Here is a 21,140-nt window from a genome sequence, read left to right on the forward strand (position 1 = left end):
GTTCAGCAATGAGATCAGTTTAGTCAGGAACTCCCCTTTCTTCGGTCTGTGAGAACGCCTCACTCTCCTTTGCACTTTTCTCTTCCCTGTAATTTCCCCTAATTAAACTGACAATATGACTGAATAATAGCAGATATCTATTAGTTTGCGGAACTTCATATAATTTAACAATAAATAATTAAAAAAATACTTATGCAAAATGATACAAGTTGTCCTATGTTACTAATAATATTGCGCAACAGATATTTTAGCCTTCAAAACCATTATCAAACTGCGACTAGTAATTATTTATGTGCGTTTTGTTATGCGTACATTTTGATGTTTGTAGAACCAATTTGCAATTGTGTTCTTATTCTGAGAATTACTTATATATTTTTTGCAATAGCTCCACACAGCAGGCCAGGAGGAGAAAAATAATTTCCCTCATGGCCTATGTCATCTTTGGGGATGCTGTGTGGAGGATATTTTTAAGGAAATAAAGGAGGAAATTCTGGGAAGGAAACAAGTATAAGGGGTGGGTAGAAATCTGAAGGTATGTGTGTTCAGGAGTGATAGATGTATGAATCCATTTCTCCCACTGCGGTGCAAGGCGATGGGTCAATGGTATCCTGCTGGAGAGGTCAAAGGGTCTCCCCCAACCAGTGTCCACGCAATAGGTAGGCAGACCTCACCCAATTAACCCGGGCATCCCTGCTAAGTCACCAAACGTAGCAGCTACCAATTTGGGGTGACCTATGGCAGAGGTGTTGGTTATCAAATAAATGGTTCCTGGGGCAAAAGTAACCATACCCGGCTTCTAAATTGAATATAAAATATACAATAATATATAAGTTTCTTAAATTTTATGAATGCTAAATACATTTATTTACCAATGTAACTTCAATTTAATTGCTCTGTAACATAATGCACTACTTGAGTGAATTGCCCTTAGGTATTTACTATTTTTCCCAAATTCCCACTCTAATAAATTAGCTTACATGTTAGCTGTAGACATTCCAGACAGAAAGCAGTGCAGATTTCATGACTTTGCGCTCACTACTGTTTATGAGTTTTTGCTGCTTCATATAACACATTTCTTTTTCCGTGGCTGCATTTGCAGACATGTTCTAAACATCTTTATCATTTAATAATTACTTTTTGATTGACGTCTGATATAGAAATAACCAACAGCCCATACAACGTGTTAATTGACACACTACATGAACAAATAATAAACTGCAAGTTTCGGTTGAAAACTAATGTTAATATTTAGTGAAAAAAATTGTTTTTGTGTGCATCTACAATAACCCATCATTATGAGAGGCGGATTTGGGTACGGCCGCCCCGGAAACCATTAATTAGATAGTCAACACCTCTGCCACAGGTCATCCCGTCCGCTACGTTTGGCGACTTAGCAGGAGTGCCCAGATTCACGGGGTGAGGTTTGTCCAGGGCCAGATCGGAAGAGGCCGGTTGATACCTTGAAATTTCTCGACCCACTGCTCTGCAGCACAGTGGGAGGGATGGATTCATACGCCCGTCATTCCTGGACACTGATGCTCAGATTCCTATCTTTTTCCTTCTAAGAACTTCTTCCCTATTCCTTTCCTTAAACAAAAAAAAGTCTCTACACACAACATCCCCAAAGAAAACTTAGGGTTTGAGGAATATTATTTTACTCAGTGATTCCTGTGTGGAGTTAATGAAAAAAACGTCATTTGTGTCATTTTTCGCTCTCATAAATATTTTTGTACCGACATGAAACTATTTCATTATTTTAAGAAGCCATTGTGTAAATTATAATATAGAGGTGGATAAAAATAGGTTTAAGGTTATTATCAGCGACTTGGATCCTTGGTTCCTTGGCAAATCGGCGCCCGGAGCAGACTGTTCCAATTACTTCGGCGCAAGACCGGCCCTGATTGTATAGTAAAAAGGTATCGCCATTTTAAGCATTCTTTAGATTCTGAATGGCGGTCTCTCACTGGGTTGATTAAATAAAAGTAAAATAATATGCGTTTATCCTATTCTGTAAAAAATACGCACTCATTATTCAGGGTAGCAACAGACCGGGAAGTATAAGAGAATATTTTTTTTTATTTTTTTTTTTAAAAGTCGGAGGCGGTTTTCTTACGTTCCCCGCGAGCACTTAGGCCATAGGCCCATTGTACTATCTCCCATTTTACCTCATTCCCTTGCCAGTAACCTGGTCCCTTTTATGAAGTTCACCAGGGCTGTCATTGGATATGTGGCGATGTCTTCTGGTTCCACACTGTGTCTTCCCAGGTATCTGAGCCTTATTCCCAGCAGAGCGGGACATTGGCACCATAGGTGAATTGGAGTCTCTTCCTCCTCTTCACATTTCCTACAGATGTTGGTGTTTTCCACTCCCAACAGTTGCATGTGTCTCCTGAGATGGCAGTGTCCCGTTAATAGTCCTACCAGTTCCCTCAGTGAGTTTCTGTCCATATCGAGTAGTTGCCTAGTTCGGTTAGGGTCCGGTCCGTTTATGAGTACTTTAGATTGCCTCATTCCGGGTGCCTTCTTCCATTCCTTCCAGTGTTGGGATTTGACCCACCTCTTGATATGTAGTTTGGTGTGGCAAGCTGCTACTCCTACGGCCGGCTCGGATCCCGCAAGTGGTGCTTTCGCCCCTTTCCTTGCTAGTTCGTCAGCCCGCTCGTTGCCCTCAATACCTTTATGTCCTGGGTACCCAGAGCAGGGTTACTTTATTGATGGTCGCCAGTTCTATTAGGATAGTCCTGCATTCCATCACCAGTCTGGAGTTGCATCGGTTACTTTCCAGTGCCATTAAGGCCGCCTGGTTATCCGAACATATATTTATGTTCTTATTTCTGTAATAAGAGAATATAATTAAACAATGTTATATAATTTCATCTCACTTATTTTAAGTAAAAGTCTTGTTGAGTAGAAGATTGATAATTATTAATTCAAAAGTCCAAGAAATTTAGAATATTATGACGAAAAATTCTGGAACATCCAGAGGATGCCATTTGGCATAATCCGATGCTATCGTATCTTCTCGTAAGTAGTCGACTGATGATTCACAGTGCAGTTGCAGGGTTGCCGCAGTCCTAGTGTAAACTGAAGCTTGATGGGGTAAGATATTGTCCTAGACATATATGGGTAGGCTATATCTGCAGGACAGTGTCTTACCCCCAGCGCGGCTGCTTAGTTAAGGACAGGACAGTAAGACAATTGCCGGTCTCTCCACGCGCATAAGTGTCTCTCCCCCACATTTTTTCTGCCGAAAATGTCACATAAATGTTACCCGGAAGAGATTACTAAATTTATAACCGAATATTGTGAATAATATTTTCACAAACTCGATCGTAACGCGTGTCAATGTGTATCCATTTTCGCAGCATCCGCGTTTAATCTACGGTCGAATTGTTATATTCTCCCGTTGTCTTATCCTACACATTCGAGTCTGTTCACGGAGCTGGGACAGTACAATATTGTATTGTCTTCTGTATTGTCCTCGTGTGAACTCGGCATAAAACATTTTTTAATTGGCTAAAAATAATCGTGTTAGATAATTTACACCCACAATCAATTTATTGTCAGGCAAGCAGGTAAATAATGTAAAACTTTTAATTTTGGGCCATGTTTTATGTGGCAACCCTATTCATCCTCGGCTCTTTAGTTTAATGGCATGGTTTAACCAATATGTCATACCAATGAGATTAAGATAGTATTTAGTCACACCCTTGCTGTAGAGCAAGGTTATGTTACAAACCCTCTCCCGCCTATATTTACATTGCGATAGGTATGTAAAGGTAATGTGTGTTTATCGCACCCAAAGACCACCTGTCCATATCTGTAATGAATTCAGCCACTTGGGTTGAACAGGGACAGACAGTATGCACATTGTATTATATTGGAAATATCAATATGTAGATACTAATCTAACTTGCCTTGCAAAACATAACTGATTATTAATTAATTTACTTATTATTCTTGCTTTTGAAAAAATTCAAGATAAAAATGAAGAATTCAAAGAAAATTTTAGTAATTTAGATCACAATATTTCTTTAGAACAGACCTTCTCAAACTAGGGGTCCTAAACAATTTCCCAGGAGGCATGAATTTTATGATGGAATTAAATCATTTATGTGAACAGGTAAATAATTATAATAAGGAACTTGTGTGAAAAATATTATGGCTTAAAAAACATATATTCATATAGATTGAACAACAAGCGCTGATTCTGAATATATAAATTTTATTTTACATAATTACACTTAGAATTAATATATTGTTATTTTCTAATCTATTAAAACCATAAGCCACTTAACGCCCCGTGATTGGTCAGCGGGTTCCGATATCCCCTAAAGTGCTACCTTACGGGTTGGCCTGCCGCGTGCATTAACCACTCAGAACATTAGAACGTCAAAAGACGTAAATATGATAATAGCGGTCAAGACATTAGAACGTCTTTTCACGTAAACGCGCGAGATTGTACAAAAATCGATTTATTTCCATCACTAGTATACGGATTGCCATGATTTAAAAAACAGAGTATCGATAATGAATAACGCTACGCGTCTGTATTCAAGAATATCTATGGAATGTAGAGGTGCATTATCTAAGTCGATTGGATCTGTCATCTTGTTCGTTCATAATTTATTGCGTTTCTAAATAATTTATTCAAAATATTTTAGTTTGGACGGTTAATATTTTGAGGTGACTAATAGTTTTTAATTATATTTCTTCAATATATAAAGTGTTATTTCTTTATGATACTCAGAAAAAAGTACATTTTTCACAGCTTTGAAATAATGGTCAGCGATTTTTACATATTTTTGACGTTTTCAGAAAATGTATATTTAGAAATGCAAATATTTACGTATAACAAAACAGTACGATAGTGAATTTCATAATCTTTCCAAAACATTTTTTAGAATGAGGCTACGTTTCCCAAAACGTGAGTTATGAAGCTTTTAACAAAACTCGTGAATAACACAAAAATTTTCACGTTTTGACAGTTCGCAAAGGAACACAAAGTAAATAAAAGTCTTTTTCTGAGAGGTTAAGAATGAGGACAATTTTGTGTCAAGTTGCGCTGCGTATACTCGCACACGAGTCACTACTGCGGTTTACAAATTATTTCAAAAGAATGAATGTTTTTTTTGAAAATCTTATAATATATTTATTTAAATTTGGATTTGATGATATCATACCAACCCTAAAGTGTTTTAAGCTCAGGCGATTCTGTTAAAAAAAAATATGCACTTTCTCATGCCATACAGGTTTAAATCACATATCAAAAAGTTCCAGATAGGGCAAAATTCCAATCCCAGCAGCGCACAAACGGTTTGTCAGTGGTAAAAAATTCTTGTCACTGGTGCACTAACGGTCTTCCAGAGGTTAACCGACAAGGTATGTATGATGTCACGCATACCCTGTCAGATTTCGATCATTTTGGCTAGTTTTGAAAAGTTCAAACCTTGAAAATTATTTTAACTATGAAATCGACATTTAAAAATAATAAAAAAATACTGGTATTTAATGTAGAAGATGAACATTCGTAATCCTAATATATAAAAAATTCAGTTTGCATATATTTGTGCTCGCAAAACCCGCAAAATCCGGGCCGAGTTTTACATAGAGTTTTCAAAGTGAAACTTATACAGTGATCTTCCTCTTGTTTTAAATGTCAAGTGTGCAAAATTTCATCCGTCTAAGATGAACATCTAAAGAACGCTTAAAATGGCGATACCTTTTTATTATACAATCAGGGCCGGTCTTGCGCCGGAGTAATTGGAACAGTCCGCTCCAGGTGCCGATTTGCCAAGGAACCAAGGATCCAAGTCGCTGATAATAACGGAAAACCTATTTTTATCCACCTCTATATTATAATTTACACAATGGCTTCTTAAAATAATCTGAATAAAACTGTAGTTTTGTATAAAAGTCAAACAAACGCCGCTGCCCGGTGTCTGCCTGTCCGTCACGGACAATCTCCTTTATATAAATATAGATTAATTTTATGTCAAAGTTTCCGAAGAACTGAGCCAGAATACATAAGTCACTATTTTTAATGAATACATTCTTTCAAAAGATTAAATTGTTTAATGTTTATAGTGATTTATTTTTGGGGTATTATGCCGTGTTGTGTGCCACCTCCTCCTTTAGCAACGTTCCGGACAGCATTACAGTGTCCATCGTCACATCTACCCTGTTGACACATTACAGTGTCCATCGTCACATCTACCCTGTTGACACATTACAGTGTCCATCGTCACATCTACCCTGTTGACACATTACAGTGTCCATCGTCACATCTACCCTGTTGACACTGTAATGCTGTCCGAAACATTGGCTAAAGAAGGAGGTAACACGGCATAATACCCTAAAATATATCGCCATAATACTTTAGGCCGTGAAAATTTCAAATCATGTCTATTTTATTTTTATTCTAAATTAAAATGTTCCTATCTCGTGAGTAGACGTTGTGAGTCTATGAGGGCCAACGCAAACAACTTGACAAAATGCGTTATTTCGTCGCACTTGTCCAAACATAGAATACTGCTCATACTTTCCGTAGATACTATGGGACACAAATATTTGAACGAAATCCATATTTTTAATGTAAGTTGTTAAATATCAAAGGTCATTTTAATGATTTTTTTCCTGTTCAGCTGACCCGAACATACAAAATAAACTCAATCATGTTTGTTCCTTTAAACTTGTATACTTTTATTATTTTCCTGTCTTTATTTCATAAGACTTTGCAATTTTTTGCAACTGACTGATTATTTTTCAACGTTTGTTAACCCTTCAGCATTTTCATCACATTTATTCAGTTTGCAATGTTTTCTGTGTGTTTGAAATGCGCTATATACATCTTATTTTTTAATTTTCTGTAAAAACAAATACTGTATTAAATACTAGATAAAATTATCTTTCGGGTGTATGCATATAACCCTTGAGACCTTCTAAGACCCAAACAGTCCCAAATGCCGTGCGCGCATTATACTCTCCTAAGACCATATTTGTCCCAGAACGACCGCACATTATTAAAATGCATATATCTCTCTTCCTCTCATCTAAAAATTAATTATTTCTTTTATGTCAGAAAGAGAAAGAAATAGTGCTTGTTATTGTCTTTGAAAAAATGGAAGCTTGTAGAAAGTTCGATCCGTGCAAATCAACAACGTCTCAAGGGTTAAAACAAAAATTACTGTTTCTAAATAATAAAATTTTAATGTCAAACATGAAAAATATTGTCAAAAACACTAACAACATTTTTACTTAAATTTTTACTCAAATCATAGAAAAATTGAAAGAACTCGATATTTCGAACACATTCGTTTTGTTTGGGGAATTTGTAAGAAAACTGTACCTTAACTTATATCTCATTCGTATAATAAAAAATAATTTTAAAGCTAAACCGATTGTTACGATAGTGGCGCGAAATATGAATTATTCATTTTGGCTATTTTTAGGATTTTATTAATGGATTCCAGTATAAATATTTGAGGCAAACCGAGATTAAGTATTTCTGCATGGCAGAAAAAAAAGAAAAAATTACTTTTATAAAATATGGACGCCGGGTCACATATGACCCTCAAACGCTTGAGGGGTTAAACTTGACAATAAACATTTGCAAAAGCTACATTAAAATTTCATCTTCTTTTATCATATTATATTAGGAAAACTATGTGTGGTTCAACAGTATAGGCACTCTAGAACTGAAGTGCTGCAAAGCACTTTGTTTGGTCGGGAGATTTTTCAATCTATGCCCCTTGTGTGTTAATATTTTTACTGACCAAATAGTTACCTCTGTATCTTTAGTAGAGGTGAGTTAAATAATGCCAAACAGTTTTTTTGTAATCGTTGAAGTTTCGAAACGATTGCAACCAGTGGTGGCTCTTGACTTTTGAGTTTGATAGAGTCCTATGTTTGAAAATTTCGACATTGTTGATGTTGTTTAGTCTAAAACGTTTTTTTTTTTTATAATTCGATTTTTTATGTGAAATTTTCAGGAAATTTCAGTTTTGCAATGCGCCGCATAAATTTCCTGAAAATCTTTATAAAAAAAACCGAATTATCAAAAAAAAAAAACTTTTTCGGCTACAAAAACATCTATAATGCAATTTTTTTTAATATTAGCACTCTAGTACACTCAAAAGTCATAAGCCGCCACTGGTTGCAACTGTTTCACAGATACTAATACTAAATTGCCATTTTTAAGTTTGTTATAGTAAAGCGCACTTGAAGTGAAATGACACTAAACTGCGCTATATAAATGCCATGTTATTATTATAACCTAATAATTTTTATAAAATCGTGTAATGATTCCAATAGAGCACAATTATGTTTCTACGTGAAACACCGTATCCTGTTGCGCCGAAATGCTTTTGTGTTAAACGCTTTCGCTGCAACCGTTCACTGAGAAAAGTAGCAGTTTAATAATTAATTTAATAACGGTACATTGGTACCTTTTAAAATGCAATGATTGCAAAGAATGTAAAATGTATTTAGGTATATTATTAGTGCAATTAAAATACAGTTGAACTTGGTTATAAGATCACAGCAATAGCAAGTCACAGCTATAATGAGCAATTACAAAACAATATTTTAGTTCAGGCTTATCTTCATATAATTGTTGACTGTTATAACGAGATCGATTCACTGATATACTGAGCAAATAATTTTGTCAACACAATTTTAGAGTACATGAATGGTTGTTGGGTCTGAAAATATAAAAATAAATATTCAAGTATTCTCGAAGTAAGTACTAACAAACAAAGGGGCGGGAATTTCCTATCTCGGAAGGGACGGATTCATATTTTTATGGCACTGTGTAAAATTGTCAGCTACGTGAAATATTGCTATCCATCGCGCATAATGTAAAATTGTCATGAAATCTGCAAAAGTCACGCGAAATTTGAGCTTTGCAATTTTGTTCCCTTTTTACATCTTCTTTTGTATTACAAATCATCGCCAATTTTGTTTTAAAACCAATAAATATGTTTATGAAGGTACCTAGTTACGAGAACCTACATCCCTGCATGGGGTAAATTTATGATAGTGGTACACAACCTTTGCAGCAGAGGGGCCGCATTGCCTATTTTTCAAATGGGCTGTGACTAACAAGCGGATTTTTTTTGTTTTCGTTGAGGTGGAGGGGATTGACAGCGATATTCAAGAGTTAAGATTTCTGTTGATTTTTTTCAATTTCAAATCGGTTCTACAAATTTAGTTCCCTTTAGGAAATGCAGCGTAAATTAACCAAAACTCTATAAACAAATGTTCTCAGCCAGGGTTTTCAAGAGTTACCCCAAACATTTAGATTTTTCTCTATCGCCAAGTGGGCCGTAGGAAATTTACATGCGGGCCATAAGATTGGGGCCGCAGGTTGTGCATCACTGGTTTGTGACAAGTAAATTTTTTCAGCCGAAAACTAGAACAATCTCGCAAGTTATGGTGCCGACAGACGTAGCTATAAAAGATCAAAAGATATTTGGCTTGGCGTATTTCGGCATATCGCTCGCCGTACATTTCCAATTGAAATGTATGGCGAGCGATATGCCGAAATACGCCAAGCCAAATAACTTTTGATCTTTTATAGCTACGTCTGTCGGCCCCCTTAGTTATTTATGAGAAGTGCGATTTTACAAGCGGTAGTACAGTATGCACAAGCTGTGATAAAAAGATAGACAATTTAATGATATATTTCAAGGAAGCCTTGAACCAGGTGATGATGGTTGTAATGCGTTGATTGTTATGTAGTGGAAATTAAGAAGCATGAAAGCGAAATCTTTAAAACAATCATGATAATAAATTTGAGTAATATAAGTGAATTTTTCTAATTTATTTTTTAACAGGTAATACCTACTCGTATTTTGAAAATATACTGTACTTTTGCGAATATATCGACAGTATTATTTGGTATTATAATGGAAGATGCTCTGAGGAACTAGCGTCATTGATCCCTTCGGCACCGGTGCGTAGTCGGGATACACGCCAAACGCGCGCCCAACATTTGTACACGGTTGACATTTGTCACATGAGAACGGGTCGCTTCTACGATTGGTTCTTAGGTTCAACAGCTCGGCTGTGGAACGAACTGCCCTCTGTGTTTCCTCCCTCCTACAACTCCTACAACTTGGGACTCTTCAAGACCCATGTTCACTCCTTCCTCTCCACAAAAAGACCCTCCATACAGCATCCCCAAAGATGACATAGGCTCTGAGGGAAATTATTTTCTTCAGGGCCTTCTGTGTGGAGTTAATATTTAAAAAAAAAGTAGAAGCAGGTAGGAAGGTACATACAATTTAAAAAAAACCTATTTTGGATATAATGATTATGTAATGGCTATAAGGAGCAAATTTAGTCGGTCCCCCCCCCGTGCTCGTTATAACCAAGTTTGACTGTATAAGGATTTGTTTTTATTATATTTCTATTGACTATTTATCATGATTTATATCAAATTTATTACTTACAATGTTATCTCTGGTAATTTATTACTTCATGAATGTTTTGATAAGCTGAAATGAAGGCCATGAATAATGCATTGGCCAATTGAAGTTTAATGACTGTGTTGAGGGCAAATACCTATCAGTCACTTGGCAACTTCCCGGGGGTTCCAGACTCCAAGGGGTCAATACGACACACAGATTAACGGAAAGATATAATATTATTATGCCAAATCACCCCGTGCCATACATAGTAAGTCACTTTGTTTTACCCACTCTTAACTGGTTTTATAATTAAATTTTTTTAATTTGGAAAAAGTATTTTCACAATTTATTTATTCTTTCTTATATATAATTTATTCTTTTAAAATATAAAAAAATTATAATATTGTTACAAAAATACTTAGTGAATGGCATAACAACAAAATAGTGAAAAATATGTTTTTTAGTATTTCTACACCAATGAAGAGAACTAGCTCTTGAGTTTGGTGTAGGAGAATTACATATTAATATTTCCTATGTAATATGGATAATCTCCTATGTAATTCAGATGTTCTCTTATATAATACAGATGTTCACCTATGTAATATATATGTTCTCCTATGTAATACAGATATTCTCATATGTAATACAAATATTCTCCTATGTAATACAGATATTCTCCTATGTAATATAGACTCATTGTTGATGACAATGCACTCTATCAACTTTTGGTGGAACTCATGTACACACAAGCTCGCACGCATTTCTCTGAAATTGGATGACATTGTACAAGTTTACAGCAGTTAATATACAGAATAAATCTCAGTACCACACAATTAGGATTTGGCTGGAGTGATGGCGCGGTTCACTCATTTTAGTCAGTCCCTGGGGAGGAAGGTTCAATCCTCAATCAAACCTTAAAAAAAGTTTTTTTAAATACTAAATAATGAATAAAAATAGATGTATTTATTATAAATAGTATAAAAACTTTCTTTTACGGATTGATTGATATATTACAATATTAATATTATTTTTTTACTAGCAAAGTAATTTATTTCTTATTCATATTGATACACAAGCAACTATCAAATAGTCGGTCACTTCCAAATTCAAAATAACTAATAAATCTTACTAAATATTAGATTTTTACATGGCTGTTTAAAGTTTGTGTGGTAATGCCGGACTCGAGCCTGGTTTAAGACCATTTTAACCAAACAATAGCCATGGTAATAAGTCAAGTTTTCACTGTTACGCGCTGCATAATATTTAGACCACTTTTTTTGTAATGCTGTAAGAATATAATAATAACAATTAAAAACATGTATTTGGCAATAGATTGTTACGTATTTATACATCTTATATGTATTATAATAATAACTTTTCACTACATTCTTGCTTGCTATAATTAATTGATATGGAAAAAAAGAAGTAAACTAACTCATTCTAAAATTAAAAAAAAAAAAAAAATTGACTAAGGTATATTTGATTTATCTTTCGTAGAAATGTTGATATATTTATGAAAATTACTTTAATCTTAAAACTAGAAAAAACTACTCTCTACGATACCCACTTTTCATATCTGCCTGTAAATCTAATTTTCTACTCTCTACGATACCCACTTTTCATATCTGCCTGTAGATCTAAAAAACTACTCTCTACGATACCCACTTTTCATATCTGCCTCTAGATCTAATTTTCTACTCTCTACGATACCCACTTTTCATATCTGCCTGTAGATCTAATTTTCTACTCTCTACGATACCCACTTTTCATATCTGCCTGTAGATCTAATTTTCTACTCTCTACGATACCCACTTTTCATATCTGCCTGTAGATCTAATTTTCTACTCTCTACGATTCCCACTTTTCATATCTGCCTGTAGATCTAATTTTCTACTCTCTACGATACCCACTTTTCATATCTGCCTGTAGATCTAATTTTCTACTCTCTACGATACCCACTTTTCATATCTGCCTGTAGATCTAATTTTCTACTCTCTACGATTCCCACTTTTCATATCTGCCTGTAGATCTAATTTTCTACTCTCTACGATACCCACTTTTCATATATGTCTGTAGATCTAAAAAACTACTATCTACGATACCCACTTTTCATATCTGCCTGTAGATCTAATTTTCTATTCTCTACGATACCCACTTTTCACATATGTCTGTAGATCTAATTTTCTCACGCCACAGCTAATAAATTAATCATGAATTAAACCAATCTGAGAATCTATTTACAACTTCCATCAAATCTATTTCATTCCACACGTACAATGAAAGCGAGAATAATCGTAATGTAATGAATATTCACAACACATGACAAGGTTCTCATCTTTGCGTATGTTAATGCTGTACTTGGAAAGTTATTTTAATAGTGTGAATTGTCTCTAGTGGCGTATGATGTGTGAATAGTGAACGTCCATTCTTACGCAATGCAGTCCCACTTCACACACTGTGCATTGTGTTGGTGGTGCATTTGTGCCATGATTGTGTTGGCACTAGTCACATGCACTGCACAAATGCATATTGCATTTCGCTAGGGCTTTTGTATTCTCTGACAATCACTGCGGCTGCATGTTCACTTTAAATTCAAGGAACTTATTCTGAATAATTATTCTGTAGTTATTATTAGTCCTAGGCTTACTGGAGCTAGTTGCTGATATTTAGGTTTATTTTCGGCCGTGTCGCCTATCAAAATCTGCTGAATGTATGGCATTTTGTTTTCATAAATCTGCCTATACATATAGCCTACAACTTTTCAATTCAAACAGATTAAAATTTTTCAGACTATGACAGTCTTCAAAATCTTTAATCAGTTTTTGTAATACCTATGTAAGGTTATTTTTCTAATTTTTAAAACACTCTAATAGAAGAAGAAGAAGACATGGCACGACCAAGTGAATTAAATACTTGAGTTGGTTCTTGCCAAGAGTCAGAATAACAGGAGTATATATTACTAGCTGACTTAGGACTTAGGTAATCCTTAGGAGTTAGACATGTACCATCGCAGACTTTTCTGTAGGCCTTTTTAAAGATACCCAATTCCATGGTACATTATTTTGATGTATCTCATAAGGTTTAGCCAGCGTTAGCCTGAAAATATTTTTTTTACGACTCGATTACAAAACATTGACATTTCTATACTTTATATAAATATATATGCATGTATTAAATATATAAACCTTTCAGAATTTGCTTTCTAAATGACAGTGAAAACCCTATCAATATCCATTGCATAGTTAAGACAAACTAAGCACACAAACAGACAGACGCGGATGGTGACTTTGGTTTATACTATTTAACCACTCGGAACATTAGAACGTCAAAAGACGTAAATATGATAATAGCGGTCAAGACATTAGTACGTCTTTTCACGTAAGCGCGCGAGATTTTACAAAAATCGATTTATTTCCATCACTAGTATACGGATTGCCATGATTTAAAAAACAGAGTATCGATAATGAATAACGCTACGCGTCTGCATTCAAAAATATCTATGGAATCTTGAGGTGCATTATCTGAGTCGATTGAATCTGTCAGCTTGTTCGTTCGTAATTTATTGCGTTTTTAAATAATTTATTAAAAATATTTTAGTTTGGACGGTTAATATTTTGAGGTGACCAATAGTTTTTAATTATATTTCTTCAATATATAAAGTGTTATTTCTTTATGATACTCAGAAAAAAGTACATTTTTCACAGCTTTGAAATAATGGTCAGCGATTTTTTACATATTTTTGACGTTTTCAGAAAATGTATATTTAGAAACGCAAATATTTACGTATAACAAAACAATGCGATAGTGAATTTCATAATCTTTCCAAAACATTTTTTAGAATGAAGCTACGTTTCCCAAGACGTGAGTTATGATGCTTTTAGCAAAAGTCGTGAATAACACAAAAATTTCCGCGTTTTGACAGTTCTCAAAGGAACACATAGCATACAAATGCCTTTGTCTGAGAGGTTAAAGATGAGTCGTGGAGTTGCAAGACCTGCTCTAGAATTTGGAAAAAAAAAACTGGAACACCTTAACCTCTCAGAAAAGGACTTTTATTTACTTTGTGTTCCTTTGCGAACTGTCAAAACGCGAAAATTTTTGTGTTATTCACGAGTTTTGTTAAAAGCTTCATAACTCACGTTTTGGGAAACGTAGCCTCATTCTAAAAAATGTTTTGGAAAGATTATGAAATTCACTATCGTATTGTTTTGTTATACGTAAATATTTGCGTTTCTAAATATACATTTTCTGAAAACGTCAAAAATATGTAAAAATCGCTGACCATTATTTCAAAGCTGTGAAAAATGTACTTTTTTCTGAGTATCATAAAAAATAACACTTTATATATTGAAGAAATATAATTAAAAACTATTAGTCACCTCAAAATATTAACCGTCCAAACTAAAATATTTTTAATAAATTATTTAAAAACGCAATAAATTACGAACGAACAAGATGACAGATTCTATCGACTCAGATAATGCACCTCTACATTCCATAGATATTCTTGAATGCAGACGCGTAGCGTTATTCATTATCGATACTCTGTTTTTTAAATCATGGCAATCCGTATACTAGTGATGGAAATAAATCGATTTTTGTAAAATCTCGCGCGTTTACGTGAAAAGACGTACTAATGTCTTGACCGCTATTATCATATTTACGTCTTTTGACGTTCTAATGTTCCGAGTGGTTAAATATAAAAAAAACTGTTTGGAACACCTTTAATATAAAAACCGTTTGGAACACCTTAAATATATAAAAAAAACTGTTTGGAACACCTTAAATATAAAAAAAAAATGTTTGGAACACCAAACAGTTTTTTAATAAATAAATATTTAATTTTATTTCAATTTACTCAAGTACTTTTTGTGAACACATCAAAACCAGCAGAAATTTTACATTTTGATTGAATTTTACATTTGAGCGAGTTTTACATTTTGATGACTCAAATATGAGACTTTGTATGAGTTTGAAGGAAACAAGGCAGTTATGGACACGGTTAGTTATTTAAAATGCGCCCTGAGGTATACAATTTTTTAAAAGTGGCTCTATAATAAATGTCTAGTGTTTCATTGAAATTTAAAATTGATATTGCGAAATAAATTTTATGTAAAATTCAACGTCCACCTGTGTAAATAAAAATTATATATTTCAAATTAAGGTGAAGCTTAATGCTAAGTCACTATTTTCCATTAATGTTTACTATAAATCGGTTTTTATTAATACAAAAAAATATGCTTTGGATAAATTGAATTTTTTTCCTATTGTTTCCCTTGATTAGAATTACAAAAAAATTGTTAATCACTTTATTAAAAAATATTAGCGTAAACTACTAAAAAATGTATTTTTTCAAAGGAAATATTGTATTGGCTAAGATTTTTTGTGACAAATTAACTTTTTTTTTTACATTAGCTCCACACAGGAGGCACTGAGGAAAATAATTCCCTTCAGGGCCGATGTCATCTTTGGGGATGCTGTGTGGAGGGATTTTTTTAGGAATGGAAGTTCTGGGAAGGAAAAGGGTACACGGGGTGGGTAGGAATCTGGGGGTTAGTGAGTCCAGGAGTGACAGACGTATAAATCCATCCCCCCCACTGCGGTGCAAGCCGATGTTCCGAGAGAGTCCTATCGGAGAGGTCTCTCTCAACCAGTCCCTCACATCCGCCGCCAACACCCGGATAAACTTTACCCCATGAACCAGGGCACTCTTAAGTCACCAAATGTAGCGAACCATTTGCGGTCACCTATGGCAGAGGTTTTGGTTATCCAATAAATGGTTCCGGGGCGGCGGTACCCATACCCGCCTCCCAAATTAAAATTAACTCGTTGAATTAATTAATTAATTAATCCCTTTATTAACTTTTTCTTTCTAACAAAATAATTGACAAAATGATTCCACAAAATGATTCCACAAAATGATTCACAAAATGATTCCACAAAATGATTCACAAAATGATTCACAAAATAAATAAAAACAACTTTAGGCCCACAGACATAGGAATTAATAGACGATAAGATAATGGCGAGGGGTAAAATCAACTGTTGAAGAACGAAGGGAGTGAAGCTGACTGTGATTCGTCAATAAATCAATCTGACAGTAAATAGGCATCTCGCATTATAATATCACCATTTACTTCTTAAAAGTAAAATCTGCTTTTGAATGAATAGACATTTTTACATGGGAGCGCAAATTACTCGCCACGTTATGAACAAATTTGCGAAGTCCAAATTCGGCAAAAAAATTCGGTTTTATTTTCAGAGTCGAATATTTCGTTTAAGTATTTAGTTAAGACACTTTTATAAATGTTCATAATTTACTTCCCAGCAACCAACCAGCTTTGTGTTTCGCTTCCAGACGTTTCTCGATGTGATAGTAACAACTGATTCATATTATACGATGTGAATATGCTTAAAATAAAGTAAAATAATGCTTATATATGGAATGTAATACGACAATTGGGTTTATTCTCTTTTTCACATCTATTTTTACAAGTTTTCATAGTACAAGTCAACATTTTGCCGTGTTATTTCGTAAAATGAACCGATGAGGCCTCGACCATAGTTCGCACAAGAATGATGACGTCACGTTTTCAAATTTCACTTGAGGCCATACGCGAGCACAGCCGGCTCCAATGGAACCGGTATGGGGAGTGGGGATAATACGCTTTTAATCACTTAGGGCAGGTCTACTAATATTCATATGTCTATGTTTAGGCCCTTCAAATCGAGCATTTAGAATATACACATTTTTGGCTTGTGGCTTCTTGTCGCCTTTATAAATTACGCCTTCCAATATTTAAATTGAAATTCGCCAAGACACCAAGCTTTATAATACACCGACCTTTATAAAATTAGAATATAATTTATTTGCTTTTTGATAAGCAGTCAAGTGACTAGTGTATAATTTTCGCCAGACGATTAAATATTGGAAAATCAAAATATGCATGCGTAATATTGTTTTCTATTCTCAAATCGATGAATCATTTTTTGCAGTAAGCCAAAGATTAATCAAATGAATGTGTTGTATTTTTTGCAATTTTTGCACAAACACTTACTAGAGAAATCTTGTACATTAGAAATTTTGATTGGGTTGATTTCTAAATTATTGAGAGATATTACATTTAAATAGAGAATTTAGAATATGGCATATAAATTGAAATCATTATACAGACTCTATTATGATGCCCCTATTCATTTCATGTATTTACATTTGTTTTCCTAAAATGTTTTCATAAAACTGTATTGGTTCATTCATAATTGATTGTATGTGTACATGTTTTGATTATTGGAACCTCGACCTATATCATGCATGACATTGAGGTGTCTATACATTATATGCAGACTGTTATACCCATTGAATATCTAATTTGGTATCCTATTGCAAATAAACTTGTAGTTCTGTGAACAGTAGACCTCGCATCCAAAAAATAATGTTTCTAATTATATTTAATAAATCAAAATAAAAATGTAAAGATTTGTAAGTAGGTATTAAAATATCTACCAACTTATTTATAAACTGAATATTTTACATAATATTATTTGAATTTCAAATAAGGAATTGTACAATTTCTTCAAAGAAACGTCACTGTCATAATGAAAATTCTTTTTTCAAACTTTCTTCAGGCAGGTAGGTACCATAATATTTAAAATGCCAGTTAGTCCAAATAAACAAGGTGATTTCACATTTGAAAAAAGACTCTTTAGTGAACGATTAAAATGGCCAAATTTGTACAAACAAATTAACAGACGGATAAAATGCAAAATGGTTGAGTCAAAACAGGACTTTGCTAGGCTCTGTCAATAATAACACTAACAGGCTTACTATCATGAATCCTAATTCTCAAATACATAGTGTTGATTTAAGATCTTCGATGCAAATGATATAAAAAAATATTATTTAAAAAACATCTTGAGAAGATCTTTTGTTGTTGTTTTAAGTAGATACTTATTTTCAATCAACAATGATTATCGTGTGAAAGTACTAATTGGATGTAGCACCACTTTCTTCTGAGGTACGCACTGAAAAGTGAACCTTGGGTATATCTTAACGAGATTAGCGAGCAAACACCAACTACCTTTTTCATCTACTTTTGCATTGTTAATTTGCTTAATTGTTTATTTTTTATGTAGCACAAGAGTTCCACTAGTGGGGCTGTTGCACTCCTATTTATAGATTGTTGTCAGTAAGAAACAGTATGAGTTGAAAACAGGAACTGAATTTAATTTTTTTTTTTAATGTGCACAAGAATCCCAACCGTCTGGAGCCAGTGAGACATAGCATCCCCATTTGAGGTATTTTGTGAGGCTTAAGGTAGTGGGGAGTGGAAGAAGATGGGGATGAGGAAGGTGGGGAAGTACCTGACTATTCGGATCTGGTCACCAAACACGACTAAAGACATTTCAAGCAACGTTTCAATTCTGAATGGTAGTCATGCCGTAAATATTTTATATATTATTTTAAATTTTTGGCCAGAGAAATTTTAGATATTTTGCTATAAGGCTATATAATGCTCTCCCACTAGCCATTAGACTGAACCAAATTTATTTTTTTAAATATAAAACAGACATCAAGTCTTGGATCATCAGCCAAGACAGATCCAAGATCAAAAATTTTATAAAAATCCCCTCATAAGTATGTACTAGATGCTGATTAACCAATTTATCATTTATTATTATTTTTTATCATTTTCACAATGTCATTTAATGTAATGAAATATTATATGTATCAAATAATATGTAAACATTAATTTATGTATTAAATACGTCTGTCTCGACACAGGTTTATCCTAGTGAGACAGACATCGAAAAAAAAGCCAGTAAAAAAACTTTATATTGATAGTAAAAAAAAAAAATAAAAAAAAAAATAACGAAGGCATAATGAATGTAAAACGACGACAATGCGCTTATGGCACAGTTCCGGTTAATATGATTTGCCTGTAAATTTTGTTTGGTTTTTATCCACTGGTCCCGGAGCTTTTAGCCTTCTACGATTGATCTCGTAATTTATACACTCTTAGTTCTCTTATTTACACACTGAACATTCCCTCAACTTGTGAAACTACAAAATAAAAAAACATGGAGTTAGATATTTATTAGTCTAATAAACCATTATTACAGTCGCAATCTCATGTGAACCTTCCCACTGCATAACAAATCGATAATGTAGTGATCGCTGATCCATAAAATGTTGTTTTCTCTTCCAGCTGGTACTACGGCCGCATTACGCGAGCTGACGCAGAGAAGCTGCTCCTCAACAAACATGAGGGAGGCTTCCTCATCCGCATCAGCGAGTCCAGTCCGGGAGACTTCTCACTCTCCGTCAAGTAAGGCCTTATTTTTATTAATAATTGTTAATGGCCTTACCAATAATAATTTGTTATTTGGTTTATATTATGATGTTTTATGTTTTTTTCTTCAATGGATTAAATAAATAAAAAAATGGTAATGCCGTAATTTCTGAGACGATGATCTTAACCCGTCAGGTCACAAAGTGGGGTTTTTGTTGTGCGGGATTATTTCTAAATATATCTCTAATCTGTCAGATTTTGTAACTACCATGATACTATTTTTGTCTATAATTTTGTCTAGCCTCGACGGATGAATATCAGCAATTCATAAGAATAATTATTATGCAAATTGTTTAAATTCATGAATAATAATTGTTATTATGTGTGAATACTAACACTGAATGCTGTCAAAATGAGATCCCTGAGGCGTATGTGTGGTAAAACCATGTATGATCATGTGAGAAATTGGGAGATTCGCAAAGAATGCAAGGCCGATGTAAACGTAATGAGTTTGGGCATATAGAGCGAATGAGTGAAAAAAGAAGTGTAAGGAGAATATATGACGCAAATGCGAATGGCAGCAGAAGTCGGGGATGCCCGAGGAAGACACGGTACGATCAAGTGAATCAGATACTTGAGTCGGGCCATGTCAAGAGTCACAATAATAAAACAGCATGTACGAGTCTATGTTTTAGTTATTAGTAATATTATCTATTATTATTAGTCTATTTTTACACTGCGCAAAAACTAATAATTAAAATAATATTAAAGAAATCATTTTTATATTCATCTGAACTCATTTTCAAAGAATTTAAAGTCAGAAAAGTAAATACTCTTTTCCTGTATCACGCAACCTTACAAGTTTACAAAGATGATATCCTAAACAAAACCGTACCATTAAAAAACACAGCAAATCTCAGGCAAAAATACATGTTACCAATTCCGATTTGTAAAAAAACTTTGGGTCAGCAAAACTACAAATACTTAGGAACCAATTTCTTCAATAAATTGCCAGAAAATATAAGATCACTAAATGATAGTTTCAAAGAATTCAAAACACAATTAAAAAAAATATACTGAAAACCTAAACTAAATAAAAAAAAAAGTAAATAAATAAAAGAAAAACAAAAATTTAAAAAATAAAATATAAATCTAAGAAACTAAACAAATAATACCTCATCCCATAAACACAAGCAATTGCTTACTATGGGAGAACATTGAAAAATAATAAATATTAATCATATCATAATATATTTTATCTTATTACTAGTGAAATATACAGGGTGTCCGGAAACTCGTAGTACAAGCGGGAAACTGGTGAATCTACATCACATTTGGAGTCGATTTTGTAGTATATATTTTTTTTTATTTGAGCTTTCGTTATCGAGTAAATCGAGTTAGAAGTTGATTTTTTTTTAATATTTATTTTTTTTTTTTA

The 21,140-nt window shown here is 33.8% G+C and overlaps 2 protein-coding genes across 2 annotated transcripts in view; one reads left to right on the top strand and one right to left on the bottom strand.

The window, feature by feature from the left end:
- The window catches only part of Ucp4A (Uncoupling protein 4A), a 30,053-nt gene extending 21,513 nt beyond the window's left edge, over positions 1–8,540 (bottom strand). The window contains exon 1 of the mRNA XM_089638328.1: positions 8,448–8,540. The gene's annotated coding sequence lies outside the window, so the exon portion shown is untranslated. The remainder of the gene's footprint in view (positions 1–8,447) is intronic.
- drk (growth factor receptor-bound protein 2 drk) overlaps positions 1–21,140 on the top strand; it is a 42,508-nt gene that overhangs the window by 4,092 nt on the left and 17,276 nt on the right. The window contains exon 3 of the mRNA XM_089638329.1: positions 19,619–19,738. Coding sequence (XP_089494455.1) covers positions 19,619–19,738 — 120 coding nt within the window. The remainder of the gene's footprint in view (positions 1–19,618; positions 19,739–21,140) is intronic.

The sequence above is a fragment of the Hesperophylax consimilis genome, chromosome 12 (genome assembly GCF_061612785.1).
Source record: "Hesperophylax consimilis isolate HC1 chromosome 12, BYU_Hcon_1.0, whole genome shotgun sequence".
Lineage (NCBI taxonomy): Eukaryota > Metazoa > Arthropoda > Insecta > Trichoptera > Limnephilidae > Hesperophylax > Hesperophylax consimilis.